The sequence below is a fragment of the Crocuta crocuta genome, unplaced genomic scaffold, assembly GCF_008692635.1.
Source record: "Crocuta crocuta isolate KB4526 unplaced genomic scaffold, BGI_CrCroc_1.0 scaffold270, whole genome shotgun sequence".
Taxonomy (NCBI): domain Eukaryota; kingdom Metazoa; phylum Chordata; class Mammalia; order Carnivora; family Hyaenidae; genus Crocuta; species Crocuta crocuta.
In genome coordinates this window covers 3,848,673-3,869,567 of record NW_027527569.1, presented here as the reverse complement: position 1 = coordinate 3,869,567, position 20,895 = coordinate 3,848,673, and the positions used below count along the sequence as shown (strand labels likewise).

The 20,895-nt window shown below is 39.5% G+C and overlaps 1 protein-coding gene across 3 annotated transcripts in view; it reads right to left on the bottom strand.

The window, feature by feature from the left end:
* Positions 1 to 5,702, bottom strand: part of SLC17A5 (solute carrier family 17 member 5) — a 46,926-nt gene extending 41,224 nt beyond the window's left edge. For 2 of the 3 annotated variants that reach the window (XM_077770300.1, XM_077770307.1), the window contains exon 1: positions 5,527 to 5,702. In XM_077770300.1, the coding sequence (XP_077626426.1) occupies positions 5,527 to 5,620 (94 nt within the window). In that variant the 5' untranslated portion in view covers positions 5,621 to 5,702. The remainder of the gene's footprint in view (positions 1 to 5,526) is intronic. The other variant, XM_077770316.1, reaches the window with a different exon arrangement.
* Positions 5,703 to 20,895: the final 15,193 nt, after the last annotated feature.

Genomic DNA, 20,895 nt, shown 5'->3' with positions numbered 1-20,895 from the left:
ACTTGGGGATATTCTTAAGTACTATGATCAAACTCGCTTTTCTATATGCCTTCAGACACTTAACAACTGCTATCAATTTTTCCTCTGTGTAGGAACTACATCACTTATCAGAGAACTTTTCAACTGACTCCCTTTGGAGTACAGCTCTTAGAATTATGGCACCACTGCCATTGTTAGACCTAGACCTGTGAGAACTGTGTTTCTAAGGCTCTGTTCATGCTGTCTGTGCTACTTGAATCGAGACACTCTGCTCCAGCCAAATGGGCTGCTGTCTAGTTAGGGAGGCTTTGCATACAGCAAGGCATGTTTTCTTTATCATTGCTCTGTGTCAATAATACCCAGAAATCTGGATGGGGGCCTCATAATCTTGCAAAATTTGGACAACCAAACTGTGTTACTTGGTATAATTTGGAGTAAGAAAACTCCAGATATATGTACTGCCTGCTTTGCCAAAGTACTATTTGCAAAGTTCATTACTTACTTCAGTAGAGGAGTAACAACAGGTAATTTTTGGTTTCAAGAGCTTCTCTGGTTGCTGTGTGGAAATTACCAAGGGGGAGAAGTGTGAATCATGGCAGAAGATGTAGACTCGGAAAAATCACTTAAGGGGCGATTAGAGTTTTTCAGGAAAGAGATGAAGGTGACTTTAACTAGGATAAAGCAGAGGCAATGGAGAGAAATGGGAAGATTTGATATACATTTAAAAGCAGAACTGACTGGGCCTTGCCTACATATTAGATGTGGCACCAAGTGAAAGGGAGGAGTGAACTCACTTGTAATTCGGCTTACTTATTAGTCCAGACAACTTTATTTTATGCTATTCTGACTTGTAATGTTGTTACTCCTTTCTATCCTATTTGCAGTTACTATATTTTACTGTAATCAGTTTCTCCCCCATGTGATGCTTGATTTGGACTATGACATACCTTTTTCTTAAAAAAAAATTTTAACTTTATGTTTTTGAGAGAGAGAGAGAGAGAGAGAGAGAGAGAGAGAGATAATGGGGGAGGGGCAGAGAGAGGGAGACACAGAATCTGAAGCAGGCTCCAGGCTCTAGCCCAGTGCGGGGCTCGAACTCATGAACCACAGGATCATGACCTGAGTCGAAGTCAGATGCTAACCGACTAAGCCACCCAGGAGCCCTTGGATTTTGATATACCTTATCCTTTGAAGAAGATGTAGGGCTAGAAGTTGACATTACTTGAAAATATGACATAGAAGTTATAGATCAGACAATTTTAACTTTCTGGGGGCACAGTCAATAATCAGAAAATAAAAAATCAACACAGATGCCACAAGGTATATGACTATGAGGTTTTAAGAGATATTAAAATATATGGTTGCTACTTTATAAAAATGGTTATTGCTTACAAATCAGTCAGAAAAATTTTATTTCAAGAAAGTATGGTGATCAGACAAAATGTGCCTGTGAATTTGGATAATGTTTGAAATTGGTCCAACAAAAGAATGCTTGCATCATGAAGAGAGAGAACATCCATCGGGCATCTGCCACCTTGAAATCAAGTTCAAAGCAAAATCATGCTTGCATAACGAACAGAGTACCCATCAAAACAAACATCAGCTTCTTAAATATAGTTTAAACTTAGGAATGTGGAGTGGGTGTACTTGAAAGAACACAGGCTAATTTAGAGAAGAGCAGGCCTGGGAATGAATCTCAGTCCTGTATCTCACCAGCTGTGTGTTTTGGGGGAAATTACTTAAAAGTATCACTCTTAGGTTTCTTGGCTCTTAAAATCAGGCAATCACCATCCACCTCACTGGGTTGTATGTGAATTAAATGAAATACTCTAGGGCAGTTGTGGTAAGTACTCAGTAAAAGTGAGTTCCTTTCCTGTTCACCATGGATGAAGTTATACCAATAAGATAGAGTGCCACCNAAACACTGCCATTTCCTTGCTGTGACTGCCATCCATAGAGGCCGGTGTGGCTCCCGGCAGTCAATCTTATCAATGAGCACATGGCAAGAGAAACTAATAATCCCTTAAAGCAGCAGCGACGAGTGAAAATGATATGTCCAGAAGGCCAGGTTTCTGTAGAAACAAGGATGTGTGGGTGGAGGGAAGGCTGGTGAAAATCTTAGAATGCCAGGTATTTATTCATTGTAGAAGGGTGTGGCAGTGGGAAGAAGCAAGGAAGTAGTGAGTAGTGAGGGAGAGACTGAGTGGAAAATGCATGGTTGGGAGCACTCACCCACGCAGATGATGATTTTCCCTAAAGGAGGATGGGCATTAGACACAGTGAGCCCCCTTGGCCCAGGAACTGCATTACAAAAAAATTCCTATTAGGGTACCTGGCTGGCTCTTGATCTTGGGGTCGTGAGTTCAAGCCCCATGTTGGGGGCGTAGAGATCACTTAAAAAAAGGAAAATCTTAGGGACGCCTGGGTGGTTCAGTTGGTTGAGTGGCTGACTTTAGCTCAGGTTACGATCTTGAAGTTTGTGAGTTCAAGCCCTACATTGGGCTTGCTGCTGTCAGTGTGGAGCCCTCTTCAGATCCTCTGTCTTCCTCTCTCTCTGCCCCTCCCCTGCTCACACTCTCTCTGCCTCAAAAATCTTTAACATGAATGTAATATGTTTTGCCTTGAAAAAGGGTAATATTCGGGGCGCCTGGGTGGCTCAATCAGTTAAGCGTCTGACTTTGGCTCAGGTCCATTATCTCACGGTTCATGGGTTTGAGCCCCGTGTTGGGCTCTGTGCTGACAGCCAGCTCAGAGCCTGGAGCCTGTTTCAGATTCTGTGTCTCCCTCTGTCTCTGACCCTCACACTGTCTGTCTCTCAGAAATAAGTAAAAACATTTAAAAAATAAATAGAGTAATATTCAACTAGTCTTACTCTGCCTTATGGGTAATTAATTCCTGATGAATCATTATGTATTAATTCCCAAATTAATACTCATTTATATGAAAACGCCCAATTCCACTAAAATGGATTCAGCTACTATTGATTATCACATGACCCAAATGACCCAATGACCCAAGGCCATTTGCCTTTGTTCTGTAATATGGCTGCTCTCTACCAGCACTCCATACCTTATATTTGACACATAAAGTATATTTGTGAAACTCAATGCTTGTGTAAACAAGCCCTGAATGTTACCCCTGCAACAGAACAGTAGAGGCAAAAAACAAAACGAAACACCACTCTCCTCATCAATGAAAACAAAGCATAGAATGAACTATAAGTTAGGAATCACAAGGTCCAGTAGAGTATGACCATGAAGAATGGGAACCTCATTTTGCTCTGCCCACATTCTCTGAGGAATACAAAATCCAAATGGTCTTCACTGATAATAATGATAATAATAATAGGAATATTTAGTATGTGCTAAACTCTAAGCACTTCCTATTAGCTCATTTAATCCTCACAATAACCCTATACATTAGGTGTACTATTTTCCCTGACTTACTGACAAGGAATGCATAGAGAGCTTAGGTAATTGCTATAGCTCACACAGCAAGTTAGCAGAGCTGGGTTTGGCAGTTAGGCACTCTGGCTCCAGATCCATGCTCTGTCTTTAAACACAAAGAAATGTCTAAGGAGCCCTAAAACTGTTTTTTCCTAACATGAGTGAACACATTTTTGATGCAACAGTATTTTGATAATCCACTTAATCAAACACACGACACATGTCATTCATACAAAAGTAAACCTTCAACTGGTATCAAGTGTGAAGAATGAAATTTTATGTGTGGAAGGGGAAGCTTTGCTCTTCCTTGTTTAGTTCCTTCCCTTCCTCCTACCTACATTAGGCAGAAAAATCTATAGACTTCATATTGTTTATCAGTGTTGGGCTGAACTTCCCCCATCATTTTGGTGGGCACCTCTGAAATCCACCAGGCTGAGTAAAAGCAAATGCTTGAGAGGCAAACCATAGTCAGGTTACTGAAAATTCCCATCATATTACATCAACCTGAGTGGTATTAATTCTTAATCCTAAAGAAACATATCTTAATTTTAGCTCTCAATAAAGAAACACTATGTATAATTTAAAACCATGTTCTCTTACTGATGGTGTAGTAGGGAACTTTTAAAGTTGTGATGGATTAAGTAAAAATGATTAAGCATTTTTCAAATACGAATTTCTCAAATATAACACAAATGTGGCTACATGCAACCTTTGGGAATTTAATCTCTGTGGCCCTGGGATGTCTATGTTGTATACAATGATGCACCACCAGATGGTTAGTTTCTAAAGTCTTTTTACTACTGTAAAATTTTACAGCTGCTATTTTACCAGCATTTTCTCTTCTGAAAATCAGAAGTATACACTTAGGCATAGATAAGGTACATATATATTTTCTCAACTGCAACAGAATATAGTAGTCTCTAGGGAATATCTTGATAATTACATTTGTTCTTTATTTCTGTACTAGGTTATTTTACAGAAGAAAATTATAGAAAGCTAACAGCATATGCCACAGAAAAAGCGCAGTTTACGGAACTAAGGCCAATTTCTAGGTAAAATGTCAGTGGTACAGTTATGTACACTGAGCCGCCTCTAAAATCAGCTCCTGGCTGCTGGATGGAGCTCGGAGGTTGCCACATCTACTGCCACCATCTGGTAATGTTAAAAACAAATAATAATAATAATAACAATACAAACTACAGGACTACCCTGTTTCTGGTCAGGAAAAGCCAAATTTCTAATTAAACTGTTTCTCATGCACACATCTTTGAAAGTACAGAATGCCTACAAATGGAGGTGTTCTTTATTTTTAACTACTTTTAAAGAAATTACATTTGTAAAAATATTAAATAGTGATATATTTCAATTTCCCCAAATTCATGGAAGATACATTGTAAAGTTCTTTTCTATTTGTTGCAGGGCCTTTGACAAATTATCTTAGAGCTTTATAGATATCCGATCTAGAGGATAACTAAACTGTTTTCTAACTTAAATCGTAGACTACCATACGGAAAAAAAAAATGGGGGCACAAGTTCAAGATATTCGCTGGGTTGTGCAAGTTTTCCTCTATATACACACAAATGTTAACCTCAGTCCTCTCCGCCCAAGGAGCTACCAGATTGCAAGCTGGCGGACAGCAGCTGCGGAAACCTGGGGGTGACAGACTGGTTCCGTCCAACCCCTTGCGCACCCATCTGCAGGCATCTCTCCCCGTCGGCCCTTAACACCGGGTCCTCCGCCCGGCCCTTTGCCCATTGATTTGCAGGTTCTCCTCTAATACATTCTTGCACAGAAGTTATCGAAAATTGCCTGCGGCGCCCGGCAGCTCCTGCCCTTACCCCGCGGGGCTGCATCTGCCGAGGCCCCACCCCAGCCTTCAGCCCGGCCCTGCCTCACGGTTCCCGCCAGACCCCAGAGCAGGTTCTGGGCGCCTGGGCAGGCGGGCTCTCAGCGGGACCGGGAATGGATCCCGCTCCTCGAATTCCCTCGCGCCTAGGCTTCCCTTCCTCAAGACCCCTTACCCCTAAGCAGCTCGGGTCGCATCTGCCAAGGACGCGTGTACCCTGGCCACTCCCGCCCTCGGACGGCTTCGCTACTCACCGGCTTCCACCCGCGGGGTGCTCTGCAGCAGGGGCGTCCTATCTGAGCCCTCCTCACCATCGCTCGAGGCCAGGCCCCGAACCGGGGACCTCATGACGGCCGCGAGACGCAGGCGGGCGATACCTGCAAAAAGGAGAGACGCGGCCGGAGAGCCGAAGGCCCGGGCCGCGCCGGCACCGCCCGGGGCCTGGCACCGCCCCTCGGCTACGTCCCGTCACCACCGCACCGCCCAGAGGCGGCCGCACCGCCTCCGCCTCCGCCTCCGCCGCCATCTTAGGTTCGGGCAACTCCGGAGCGGTTGGGCGGGGAAAGCAGAATTCTGGGAGTTGTGGCCTGGCCGGGCGAGGTCAGTGTGACGTCGGGCCTTTGGGCTCTGGGCTTGCGGGATCGTCGGCGTTCCGAGGATCAAAGCTCCCCTCCCTTGTGAAGCTTAGGGGCTGCCCCTGCGGGACCAGTTGAATGGGACCCTGAAGGCGGCAGCGTCTTGAATCGCGCATAATTGAGGGGAGGGCTTATTTGGAACTTAAGAAATGGGTGGTGTGTATTTGACATTCATTTATCAGTAATGAATTGCCATGAATATTAGCAATCCTGCTACTGTCTACCCGCCACAACACGTGGCCCCTAAAGTAGCTTTTGAAGAGGAAAAAACTGAATGGAAACATACTGTTCGTCCCTATGAAATAGCTGATTTTGTGGGTCAAAATAGCCAATATTGTCAGTTTCATACGCTTCAACTTCTAGAATCCTCTAATATGGGTGTGTAACGTCTTTCTGGTTCTAATTTGAATAGCAATTTCTGGCATTTGCTGACTCAGAGTAAAATGGACCGGTCTGCCCTGGGGGTGGGGTGGGGGATTGGAAGACGGGGCAGTGGGAGTGGGACAGAGGAGGGCCTGCAGTCCTGACCGCAGGTTTCAGTTTGGCTGTTACCGTAATAAAGGCCTGGTGATAGGAAAAATAAGATGTGGTGGATGATCTTGGACAGTTCAGTGTAGTCGGGGAAGACTCACAGGCCAGTACTTCTGAAAACCAAGTCAGAGGCTTGCTAAGGTCCATGTGTGAACAAATGGGAGGGTTAACCTTACCCAGCACGGAGGGTGGAGAGTTCTGAAGGTGTCCCTCACCTCCAGATCAGTGAATGCTAGGAAAGTTACCAGATTAAAACAAACAAACANGGTGGGATTCTTTCCTTTTAGGAGTTCTCTACAGCAGTGCTACTCGAACTTGACCATGAGTGAAATTTCCCAGCAGATCCTCTTAAAATGCAGATTCAGATTTATCAGGTCTGGTGTGACAGTTAATTTTATATGTCAACCTAGAGGGTGTTTTGGGTGAGGTTGAAATTTGAATCAGTGAACTTTGGCTAAAGCAGATTGCTCTCTAATGTGGGCTGAATTTATTCAGTCTAAGGCCTGAATAAGACAAAAGACCCTGCTCCCCAGCCAACGGGTAGTTGTCCAGCAGACTGCATTTAGACTTCATTTTCAACACAGGCTCTCCTGGGTGTCTAGGCTGCTGGCTCACACTGCAGATATGACTTCCCAGCCTTCATCATTGCATGAGACAATTCCTAATATAACTGTTTTCTCTCTCTCTCTCTCTCCCCCTTTCTCTCTATTGGTTCTATTTCTCTGGGAAACCCTGACTAATACATCTGGAATGGGCCTGAGATTCTGTATTGCTAAGAAGCAATGAATAACAAGTTTATAGAAGACTTGGAATAAGGATTCCAACAGATATTAAAAATTTCAAACTGGAAGAGGCCTTTTTTTTAAAAATATACTTTTTATTTTTTTTATTATTTTTTTTTTAATGTTTTATTTATTTCTAGGAGAGAGAGAGCGTGAGCAGGGGAGGGTCAGAGAGAGAGGGAGTCACAGACTGAAACAGGCTCCAGGCTCTGAGCTGGCAGTCAGCACAGAGCCCGACGCGGGGCTCGAACCCACGAACCGTGAGATCATGACCTAAGCGAAAGTTGGATGCTTAACCGACTAAGCCACCCAGGCGCCCCAAAAATATACTTTTTATTTTAAGAGTTTTAGGTTTATAGGAAAGTTGCAGAGATAGTACAGTGAATGCTCTGTAAACTTTACCTGGTTTGACCTCTTAAGGTCTTACAATACTTTGATACATTGGTCACAACTGATTAGCCAATACTGATAGGTTATTAAACTGAAGTTCTTACTTTATCCAGATTCCTTTAGTTTTTACCTAATGTTCTTTTTTCTGTCCTAGGATCCCATCCAGGGTAACACATTATATTTAGTCACTGTGTCTTCTTAGGCTCCTGTAGACTGATAGTTTCGCAGACCTTTGTTTTTGTTGACTTTGGCAATTTTTTTTTAAATGTTTTATTTATTTCTGAGAGAGAGAGAGAGAGACAGCATGAGTAGGGGAGGGTCAGAGAGAGAGGGAGATACAGAATCTGAAACAGGCTCCAGGCTCTGAGCTGGCAGTCAGCACAGAGCCAGATGTGGGGCTCAAACCCACAAACCGTGAGATCATGACCTAAGCCGAAGTTGGACGCTTAACCGACTGAACCACCCAGGCACCCCAGACTTTGGCAATTTTGTAGAGTACTGGTAGTTTTTGCAGAAAGTCTCTGTAAATAAAAAAAATTTTTTTTATAGTTCATTTATTTTTGGGATAGAGGGAGATAGAACATGAGTGGGGGAAGGGCAGAGAGAGGGAGACACAGAATCTGAAACAGGCTCCAGGCTATGAGCTGCCAGTACAGAACCCAATGTGGGGCTTGACCCTACTAACCGTGAGATCATGACCTGAGCCGAAGTCGGATACTTAACTGCTGAGCTACCCAGGCACCTCTGTAGAAAGTCTCTCAATTTGGATTTGTTTGATGTTTTTCTTGTAATTGGACTGGGGTTATGGTTTTTTGAGGGGAAGACTGCAGAGGCAAAGTGCCATTCTCATCCTACAATTTCAAGGGAATGTGCTGTCGATATAACTTATCACTAATGATTATCACTGGTGATGTTAAGCTTCATCACATGCCTGAGATAATGTTTGTCAGGTTTTTCCTCCTGTAAAGTTACTCCATTTCCCCTACTCCCTTTCCATACTTTTTCTTTGGTAGGAAGTCAGTAATGCAGCTTACACTTAAGGGATAGAGGAGTCACTCTCTAAGTCTTTGAAGAGCAGAATTCTTTTGTATGGGAGATTTGTCTATTCTTTCATATTCATTCAGTCATTAATTCAAGCATTTATATTATGCACCCATGGTTATTTATTCTATACTTCGTGTTATAATCCAACACTATGTTACTTATTTTGTTCCTCAAGTTATGCCAGGTTGGTGACTGGAAGATCTTTCGGTTGGTTCCTGTGTTCCTTTCATATGTCTCCATTGTTGTGTTTTGTTTGTAGCTCTACCTTACTTTCTGGTATAATAAGATGTTCTAGGGGCTCCAGGATGGCTCAGTAGGTTGAGTGTCTGACTCTTGATTTTGGCTCAGGTCATAATCCCAAGGAAGTGGGCTTGTGCCCTGTGTTGGGCTACACGCTGAGCATGGAGCCTGCTTAAGATTCTTTCTCTCCCTCTGCCCCTCCTCCTATCTCTCTCTCAAAAAACAAACCAAAAGACAAAAAGATGTTTTAGGCTCATCCTGTATAGCCTCTACTCCTGCATTTCTCCAAAATGAATGATGTTAGAAACCAAGATGGTGCTGGATGTATTTCTTGCGACTGCATTGTCATTGATTCTAAACCCAGAGAAAGTACTTGTTTTGTTTTGTTTTATAATGTTCCAAAGAGGATTTAAAAAAAAAAAAAGCATAAGATGGGATATTTTTTTGCCCTTATTTCTGGCATTTACTTCCTGATTGCTTACTACCATAGAGGATTGTGGTTGATGTTATTTATTTATTTTTTGGTTGGTAATTCATTGCTTTACACTCTAAACCAATGCTATTTAATAGAAATATAGTGAAAGGTACATATATAATTTAAAATTTTCTAGTAACTACATTAAAGCTTAAAAAACAAAAAGCAAAGGGGTGGCTTGGTGGCTCAGTTGGTTAAGCATCCAACTTCAGCTCAGGTCATGATCTCAAGGCTTGTGAGTTTGAGCCCCGCATCAGGCTCTGTGCTGACTCTTCAGAGCCTAGAGCCTGCTTTGGATTCTGTGTCTCCCTCTCTCTCTCCCCCTCCCCTGCTCATGCTCTGTCTCTCTCAAAAATAAATAAACATTAAAAAAAATTAAACAAACAAACAAAAAACAAAAACAAAAAAGATGAGATGAATTTTATACTGTATATTATTTAACCCATTATATCAAATTTTATCAATTCAATATCTAATCAATATAAAACTATTAGTGAGATATGTTACACTCTTTTTCCAGTACTAAATCTTCAATATCTCTGTGTATTTTGCACTTATAGCACATCATCATTAAGATCAGCCATGTTTCAAGTGTTCAATTACCACATGGGGAGTGGGCACCATATTGGACAGCACAGCTCTAGACCATATGAGGGTTTATTTTTCCCTCACGTCTTTGAATTTTTTTTAAAGTTTATTTATTGTGAGAGACAGAGAGTGTGGAGGAGGAGCAGAGAGAGAGAGGGAGAGAGAGAATCCCAGGCAGTCTCCACGCTGAGAGTGGGGGATGTTGGGGGGGGGAGGGCGGTGTTCGAACTCACAAACTGTGAGATCATGACCCGAGCGGAAACCAAGGGTCAGATGCCTAACTGACTGAGCCACCCAGGTGCTCCCTGAATCGTGTCTTTGAATGGGGAGAAAAAAACAACATCTGGGCAGAGTGCCACATTCAAAAGATTTTAGCTCTTTTCCTCCTCCATAAAATGAAGATAATAGTAGAAACAACTTCATAGGGTTTTTGTAAGGATTAAATAAGGTAATACATGTAGATCACAGTACATGGTAGGTAGTAAGCCTCAATATATGTGAGCTATTATAATTTTTATTGTTAAATTTGTTTTGCAAAATGAGTAAAACATGTTAGGAACTCCCTTTGACTTTCATTATACCTCTTTTAAAATGCATAGCACATTCTGTCTGGATTATGTAGTTAGTAGTTGGCTGTGTAACTGTCTTAGTTCCCTTATATGATGTTGGGTTTCCTAGGAGCTGGGACCACGTCTTATTTATCTTTGCAGGCTGCACAGCTCCTAGCATTGGTTCTTTCACTGTGCTTATCGTGTTTCACAGAGCCTTATTATGTTGGTCTTGGTGAGATTGCTAAGGTGAGAATTTCAAGTAGATAGGCATATACAGGGAGTAAAAAATTTGAATGGAAGGACAAATATTTGAACCACTAAATTTAGAAATATTAAAACTGATAATGGAATTTTTGGATGAACAATGTGGTCCTATAAAATTATCCTTCCTTTACTCTAGCTTTTTCTCTAAAATAAATAACCAGTAATTATCATGATTATTGAGCTGTATAGTTTATTGAAATATTTCATTCAGTGTTGCTGTTTGTGTGTTTGTTTGTTTTTTGCCATACTTGACAGTTAATCATCTGAGAATTGATTTCTGTGGGTTAATTTATAAATTCTTTGTCATTTTATGGGTTTGAATCTGTAGGATTTAGTAATTATTTTCTTTAAATTGTATCCCATTATTATTTATAAAGAAATTCTTCACCAGCAAAACTAAAACCAAACAATAGGATTAAAAAATAGGCAAAGGACTTGAATAGACATTTTTCCAAAGAAGACATGTAAATTGCCAACAGATACATGGAAAGATGTTCAACATCACTGATCATCAGGGATCGATAAATCAAAACCACAATAAGATATCATCTCACATCTATCAGAATGGCTATTATCAAAAAGACAAGAGCTAAATATTGGTTTTGGTTGGAGATAAAAGGAACTCTCATGCACCATCAGTGGTGGGAACATAAACGGGTAGAGCCACTATGGAAAACAGTGTGGAGATTCCTCAAAAAATTAAAAACAGGACTACCATCTGATCTCACTTTGGTTATATATCAGAAGGAATGAAAACACTATCTCAAAGAGATATCTGTACTCCCCATGTATGCTCATTGCAGCATTTTTTTTTTTTGCAGCGTTATTCACAATAGCCAAGATCTAGAAACAACCTAAGGGGTCATCAACAGATAAATGGATAAAGAAAATATGATATATAACATATATAAAATGGAATATTGAAATGAGTAAGGAATATGAATGTGGAAGAATATGAAATATTATTATCCATAAAAAGAAAGGAATCCTGCCTTTTGTGACAACATGGATGGACCTTAAGAGCATTATACTAAGTGAAATAAGTCACACAGAGAAAGACAAATACTGTACATATTACATATATGCAGGATCTAAAAAAGCCAAACTCCTAGAAATAGTACAATGGTGGTGGCCAAGGGCTGCAGGCAGTAAGTAAAATGGAGGAGATATCATTCAAAGGGTACAAATTCTCAGTTATAAGGTGAATAAGCTCTAAAGTAATATGTAGCATGGTGAATGTAATTAATAATACTGTGTTATATAATTAAAAGTTGTTGAGGCATCTGGTTGGCTCAGTTAGACGAGTGGGCGATTCTTGATATCTGGGTTGTGACTTTGAGCCCTATATTGGGTGTAGAGATTGAATAAATAAGCTTAAAAAAAAGTAGTTAAGAGAGTATATCTTAAATGTAATCACTACACACACACGCACACACAAAGGTAATTATGTGACAGGATAGAAGTGTTAACTAACTGTATTGTGGCATTCATTCTGCAACATATGCGTGTATCATATCATCAAAATTGAACACCTTAAGCTTATGTTTGTTATATGTCAATAATATCTCAATAAGGCTGAAAAAAATTCTTTTCCCTGTGTCATCTGTATGTCCCTCAATGTTATCTCTCTAAAATATAGATCTGATACTTTTACCTTTTTATTTTTTATTTATTTTTTATATTTTTATTTATTTCTAGGAGAGAGAGAGAGACAGCGTGAGCAGGGGAGGGTCAGAGAGAGAGGGAGACACAGACCCTGAAACAGGCTCCAGGCGCTGAGCTGGCAGTCAGCACAGAGCCCGACGCGGGGCCCGAACCCACGAACAGCGAGATCATGACCTAAGCAAAAGTCAGACGCTTAACCGACTAAGCCACCCAGGCGCCCCTACTTTTACCTTTTTAAAAAAAGCTTTTCAGTGGTAGCTTATGGCCTAGGTCTTCACATTTTTTGATTGTGTACTCCATCAAGAAAAAATTATGAATATGCACCCAACACGTGTATTTTTCTTTATAAAGAACACACATGCATGTGCACATGCACACACACACACACACACACACACACACTCATCAAACACTCAAAATGTAAAAGAATGAGAAAAGATAAATATAAATAGATGTTCTGATTTTACCTGGAATAATTGTGCATATGCTCTTGGGTGAGTGCACCCCACTTTGAAGACCATTTGTCTCTAGGATAAAATCCAAACTCTTTGGTATAGATGTGAGACCCTTACAAACTGGCCCCTGTTTCCAGTATCATCTTCTACCACTTCCTGCCATCTGCTCAATGCTTTACACATTGGACTGCTCACTGAACCTTATATATACAATGTTTTCCGTGTTATTTCCTCTACCTATTTGCTTCTTTTGTATATGAGTTATTTGTCCTTATTCTAAAATGTCATCTTTTCTTTAAAGATTTCTTAACATTTTCTCCCTTTTCCATTTTTTATCATAGCAAATTGTATTACAGTTATCTAAGACAATTTGATAATGTGTGTCATTCCTTGAGAACAGGAACCTTGGCTTACTTATTTTTCATTCCCAGTCCTAAGCAGAGAGAGCAGCTTAAGAAATAATAATGAAAAAATATTTACGGAGCTTCATATTATGTTAGAGCCCCTTTCCTGGTTGCTATTGGAGTATACAAGATGTGTAAACATGGTTTCTGCATTCAAGGAGTTTATAAGTAAAATGTACCTCGAAGGAAATATTTCTCAATTATCGTCCAAGAGAAGTATAAATATTTCTCTAACAATTATGAAAATTAGAGGATGTAGTTTTTATTTATATTTTTTAGAGAGCAAGTGGTATATGATTAATATACTCCAGAGGAAAAGCAATAATATTTTTAGGAAGGAATTTAAAAAATGGATAGTCTGGACATACTTTCCCATATCCTGTTAACTTTAGGCAGCTGTAATGTCAGATGTCCTCAGATAGTGATCAAGATATAAACTAAGACGGGTAAATATGCAGTTTTCTGTCATGTTTACATGCTAGCATGCACTTAATTGTTTTCACAGCAGAGAGAAAATTTCCTAGTGCTTTATAACATAATAATTGGGTAATTCTCTGAACATATCTACAGATGTGGGTATTATTATAAACATTTTTAAAGGGGGAAACGAATGGATGGCAATTGAATGAAATTTGTCCAAGATCAGTGAAAGCCACTATTACAATTCAGAGTTATTGCTTTTTCTGGTATTCAAATCCTAGGACCACCCATCTCCATAGTTCCCTTAATTTTCTATACTTTATATGTTAACTTTTCATCTTAAAACTTTTGAGTACAGTTTCCCTTAGTTGTAGAAGTCAATTCAATGATAAGTATATATGTGAAGTTGTCAAATTCTGATTACAAGTTACATGACATTTTCTTTATCAGTCTTCTTTCATTTTCTTGCTGTGAGGCAGGGGGTGGTGAAAAATCAGCCTTATTTAAAAAAATTATAAGTAGTGTTGCCTCTGTGAAAAGCCTGGAAAAAACTGATGTATAGAATTTAAATACTTGGAAAGAAGCTATGTCATAGTTTTATCTCTTTAACTTCAAGGAAATTAAGCCAAATTTTGCAAATGTTGTGAAATATCAGTGGAACAGATAGTAAATCAGCTGGCTAAACACACAAGAAGCACAAGAGACAGAATGACCTTCAGAAATAAGCTAAAAGTGCATGCAAAGCAACTTGAAATTGAATGACTCAGGCAGATTAGAAGATTAAGGTTCAAATCTGTTCTTCTAACTAATATGGGAAGCCACAGCTCTGTTGAGTCAGCCCTTCCTGGTAGCTCTTTTGGTCAGAATTCTGTCCACACATACATTCATTCTGAATAAGGAAAGATATATGGCTTAGAAAATAACTTGTTTTATAACAGAAAACAAAATCTGTGATCAATGGAATCTTGATATTAGTAAGTGTGAAGTCATCATGATAACCTGCTATTAGTACAGCAATACCTTATTTTTCAAATGGATGTATTTCTAAAGTTTTATACAAAGCCACATATTTAAGATGACACATGTGAGTTTGCTATTTTTGGAGAGACTATGATTAATCCTTTAGTCGAGGGATAGCTGAATTTTCATTTTTTATGTATTCTATTAATAGGGCACACTTACTGTTTTTCTCTTCCAGTAATTTAAGAGGGAAAAGCACTTTATGTTTAGATTATCTTTATAATTGAGTTCATTAGGAGTAAAAATTACAATCTGCAAATCAGTTATAAAGCTAATAAATTAGAATATTAAAATTCAATCCTTCCTACTTTAAAAATTCCATTAGACTTGATTACTCTATGTGGGTGAGATGATTCCAATCTTCCATCAATAGACCCCTTTTTAGTTTGTTGTGGAAACAGACAAACAAACCAAAAACAGCAAAGAATACAAATCCAACAAGAACAGCAACAAAAAGAAAACTCAACCTGCAGTATGTGATTCACTCTCCCAGCCCCAAATAAAAGCCGACAGTAAGATACATAATTAATGAGCTATGTAGTATCATCCTTACGTATAAAAAAAAAGCACTAGGTCTCAGTTTTAACTTACAAGAGGTGGATATAAAATAATTACATTGTGTGAAAAAGAGAAATTTTAAAATAGGTTCTTAAGATAGTTTTAGGGGAAAGGTTCCAAAGTATTTTGAGGGATAGGAAAACTGGAGAAAAGCTTTTTAATCTGTTAAAATTTACCTTTCCTTTTCCATTAATGTGTGTTTATTTGAAAAAAAAAATCCCAATAGTCTCTTGCTTTATTGTCACATTATTGCCTGTCACGTAGCCAAGCTGTCAGCTTAGCTATGGTGATATTAGCAGAGGCAGAACCCATACAACCCTTCTCATGGAGGGAGGCATCAGTGAATTGATAAGGAAAAAAAGAAAGGATACAGAGAGTAGAAGGTGGAGCTGTGGGGAGGACTTTTACCTGAAGAAGAAGAGATGATCAGCATAATGCCAGAAACTAAGGTTATTAATCTCTTTTAAAATTTCATTTCATTTTATATTATTCTGTTTTATTTTATTTTGTTGTACTTTATTTTATTTTATTTTACTTTACTTTATTTTTATTTTATTGTAAGCTTTATGTCCGGCATGGAGCTTGAACTCATGACCCTAAGATCAAGAGTCACATGCCCTACTGACTTACCCAGCCAGGTGCCCCAGGGTTACTAATTTCTTAAAACAACTCTGTGCTAACAGTGCTTACAAGTTAGATCTTGTGGTAAAAACACACCCATCACCACTTTGGTCCAATGTGATAGGAAATAGAAGAAACTAATTGTCAGAACCCGTTATGTGTCAGACACCATGGTAACACACATATTATTTAATTCTCAAAGCTTTTGTAGGTTTTGGTAACAATATTCCCATTTTTTAGCTAAGGAAACCTGAGCTCAGAGAGAGTAGCTTACTTAAGCACAAGGATTAGAATGTGTGTTTGTCTTTTTCCAGATCGCGTGCTGTCTTCCAGTGGATCATCTATGTAACTCCTTATTCTCTGGGTGCTAAATTTGCCTGACTTAGGTGTTGGTCAGTTTCCTGACCTATCTGAACCTATCATCAATTGGAAGAGTCTGAGGATGGGGTTAATTGTTATGCTAGCGAGGGTGTAGAGTTAGATCTAAGGAGGTCAGATTCTATCAAGTTCAAGGATTGGAAAAGGGAACCCTGGAGGGTTAGAAGGCTGACAGACATGAATATAACCAAAAAAACCCCCACAAAAAACAAGGATAAAAGAACTTTTGAAGACACTTTGTCCTGAAAAGTACAAAGTGGCCTGTAAAGGATATTTCTGGAAACGAAGCTCGGTTTTAGTACACATGTAGAGGGCTGTCCAAAAGTGGAGCTGGTTTGGACTGGGGTAGATGCCTGTCCTCTAACCTCATTACTGCTGATACTTTTAATTGTATCTCAGTCATTGTTTTTTATTGTGGACATTTTCTGATTACTTAAAGCACAAGAATGAATAATTGAATACTGTGATGCAGGTTTAAGGAAATTAACACTACTCTACCTTTGTAAAGCTTGGAAGAAACTTTCAGTGAAAGCTTCAGCTGTGTCTCAGGTCAGTGTTTTTTGTTGTTAGCTATTTTCTGATTACTTAGGTAAGGGAATATATAAATTGAATGCTGTGGAGGGGTCTCTGGGTGGTTCAGTCAGTTGAGTGTCTGACTTCGGCTCAGGTCATGATCTCACAGCTTGTGGGTTCCAGCCCCACATTGGGCTCTGTGTTGACAGCTTGGAGCCTGGAACCTGCTCCATTTCTATGTCTCCCTCTCTCACTGCCCTTCCCCGCCTGGCACTCTATCTCTGTCTCCTTCAAAAATAAATAAACATTAAAAAAAATTTATAAATTGAATGTGTGATGCAGGTTTAAGGAAAGTCCCCTATGTTTGGATTACTTTGCAAGTACAACATTAAGTTTGAAAAGGAATTCCAGTTGCTACCTATTTCCAGTAGAAATTCTGGTTACCATCCAGTCATTCCCACCCTGTCCCTCTTCATCGCTATGTAGCAGGTGGTCCTATTTGAAAACCTAGACTATGTTCTAATCCAGTCTCCTATGCCCTTTGGTTACAAGGGAAACAGATCAGCACAATCCTTAAAAATATTTCAAAGTACATGCCAAAAATTCTTTTCATTATGAAAAACTTCAAACATGCACAAAAGTAGACAGAATAGAATAATAAACCTCAAATGACTCTGTGACTCTGATGATTACCAATATTTTGCCAATTTGTTTCATTTATCTCCCATTCTACCAACTTGTGTCCCCTGGTCCCCCTTTCCCCAAACCATCACTGGACTACTTTATAATGTTTATTTATTTATTTATCTTGGGTGGGGGGCAAAGAGAAAGAGGAGAGAGAATACCAAGGAGGCTCCACACTGTCAGTGCGCAGCCTGACATGGAACTCAATCTCAAACTGTAAGATTATGACCTAAACTGAAATTAAGAGTCAGATGCTTAACTGTTGAGACACCTGAGCACCCCATCACTGGACTATTTTATTATTTATTTGTTAAAAATTTTTTAATGTTTATTTATTTTTGAGAAAGACAGAACATGGGTGGGGAAAGGGAAGAAAGAAAGGGAGACACAGAATCTGAAGCAGGCCCCAGACTCTGAGCTGTTCAGCACAGACCTTGACGCAGGGCTCGAATCCATGAACCATGAGGTCATGATCTGAGCCAAAGTCAGACACTCAACCGACTGAGCCACCCAGATCCCCCACCACTGGAGTATTTTAAAGTAAATTCCAGATATCATTTCATACATTTCAGGTAAGGGCTTAAAAAATAATGATGCCATGACCACACAAAACAAATTGTGCAGTAATTTCTTAATATCATCTATCATTCATCAATATTTAAACTGTCTCAGTCGTCTCAAAGATATCTTTTTATAACTAGTTTAGTTAGAATCAAAATCAATAAAATAATTTTAACTGAAATTCATTGATATGTCTATATGTCTCTCTTATTTAAAAAATTAATAGATTTTATTTTTTTAATGTTTATTTACTTGTGAGAGAGAGAGAGGGAGAGAGGGAAGCAGAGAGAGAGGGAGACACAGAATCCAAAGCAGGCTCCAGACTCTGAGCTGCCAGCACAGAGCCTGATGCGGGGCTCGAACCCACAAACTGTGAGGTCATGACCTGAGGCAAAGTCAGACACTTAATCAACGGAGCCACCCAGGCACCCCTAGATTTTATCTATTAGACCAGATTTAGGTTTGCAGAAAAATTGAACAAAAGTAGAGACAGTTTCCATATGAGCCCCACTCCTCAATCTTGCCCACCCCATCCAGTTTCCCCTATTATTAACATCTTGCACTGGTGCACTGGTGTGGTGCATTTGTTATAGTAGGTGAACCAATATTGATATATTACTATCAACTGAACTCTAGTTTACATTGGGGTTCATAGTTTACATTAGGGTTCACTTTTTGTGTTGTATAGTTCTGTGAATTTTGACACATACATAATTTCATGTATCCACCATTACAGTATCCCACAGAATAGTTTCACTGCTCTAAAAATCCCCCATGCTCTACCTATCTATTCCCCCAACCCCTCTTTCCCAACCGCTGGCAACCGATGATATTTTATTTTATTTTACTTTTTTTAACCAGTGATCTTTTTACTATATCTATAATTTTGCATTTTCCTGAGTGACATAATATAGTTGGAGTCATATAGTATGTGGTGTTTTCAAGCAGGCTTCCTTCTCTTAGCAATAAACATTTAAGATTTCTCTAATCTTTTCTTGGCTTGATAACTCACTTCTTTTTACTGTTGAATACTAATCCATTGTAGTGGATGTATCATAATTTGTTTATTCACCTATTGGAGGACATCTTGGTTGCTTCCATGTTTTGGCAATTATGAATAAAGCTGTTATAAATATGTGTTGCAGTGATGAGGCATAGCAGCAGAAAAATGTTCACCTTCAGCCCAGAAGGCTGACCCTGCATAGTTTCGATAAGGATCAAATAGGTGCTGGCTGCTCTATTCTTAATTAGTTAATATTGAGCTGAAAGATAAGTGCCAGAGAAATGTCGCAAAAGTAGTTTTATAAATAGAAGTTCGAAGAAGACATTTATGATCTAGTACTCTGTGCACATCCCCTCCCCCTTGAGCACTAAGCACATAACTACGAACTTCACACAGCAAACGGAGAGCTCTTTGTGCCCACAGGTCCTGTCTCCACACTACTTAAATAAACTTACTAAGTTGCACTATAAAACATCTCAAGAATTATTTCTTGACCATTTGTTCCTGACCACACATCAGCAGGCTTTTCTATGGACATTAGTTTTCAGCTCATTTGGATAAATACCTGGGAGCATGGTTGCTGGATCAGAGGGTGAGAGTATGTTTAGTTTTGTAGGAAGCTACTGAATTGTCTTCTAAAGTGGCTGTACCTTTTTGCACTCCCACCAGCAATAAATCGGAATTCTTATTGCTACACATCCTCGCCAGCAACTGGTGTTGTCACTGTTTTGGAGTTCAGCCATCTTAATAGGTCTTTAAAGGTATCTCATTGTTTTTTAAATTTGCAATCCTTGGGCACCTGTGTGGCTCAGTTGGTTAAAGTTAAGTGTCTACTTTCAGCTCAGGTCATAATCTTGCAGTTGGTGGATTCCAGTCCCACATGGGGCTCTCTGCTGTGCACACAGAGCCTGCTTCAGATCCTCTGTCCCCCTTTCTCTTTGCCCCTTCCCCACTTGTGCAGTCTCTCTCTCTCTTTCTCAACAGTAAATAAATAAAAACTAAAAAAAAAAAAATTTGCAATCCCCAGCTGGCATATAATGTTGAACATTCTGTCTCTCCTTTTTCCCCCTGTAAAACAGTTTTATACTTTTCTTTTCTTGTCAGGCCATTTATTTGCTAAAGAAACCAGACATTTATTTTGTGGAATTTTCCACATGCTGACAGAATCATGATTGTAAGGCACATGCCTTTTTGATAGAGGTTTACTGTCATCATTTTCATGTTTGAAGGAGAATACACACAAAAGATTGTATTGGATGGAAAGGCTTTAAGATTCTACTATAGTTTACATATTAACACCGAAATTTAATATTTTTTTTAAATTTATTTTTTTGAGAGAGCAAGCAGAAGAGAGAGCACGTGCCATGAGTTGGGGAGGGGCAGAGAGAGAAGGAGAGAGCAGTTTCCCAGCTGCCAGTGCAGAGTCCATCTTGAGGCTCCATCTCACAAACCACGAGGTCATGACCTGAGTGGAAATCAAGAGTTGGACGCTTAACCACCCAGCTGACCCAGCAACAAATTATTTAAAAAAAATATTTCATTTAGGGGCGCCTGGGTGGCTCAGTCAGTTGAGGGTCCTACTTTGGCTCAGGTCACGATCACATGGTTCCTGGGTTTGAGCCCCATGTCGGGCTTTGTGCTGACAGCTAGCTCAGAGCCTGGAGCCTGCTTCAGATTCTGTGTCTCCCTCTCTCTCTGCCCCTCACCCACTTGTGCTCTGTCTCTCTTTCTCTCAAAAATAAACAAACATTTAGAAAAATAAAAATATTTCATTTAGTGAAAACCGCAAAATCTAATGCATACTTTTATCACTAAACTTCCCATGTCATATATATTTTTTT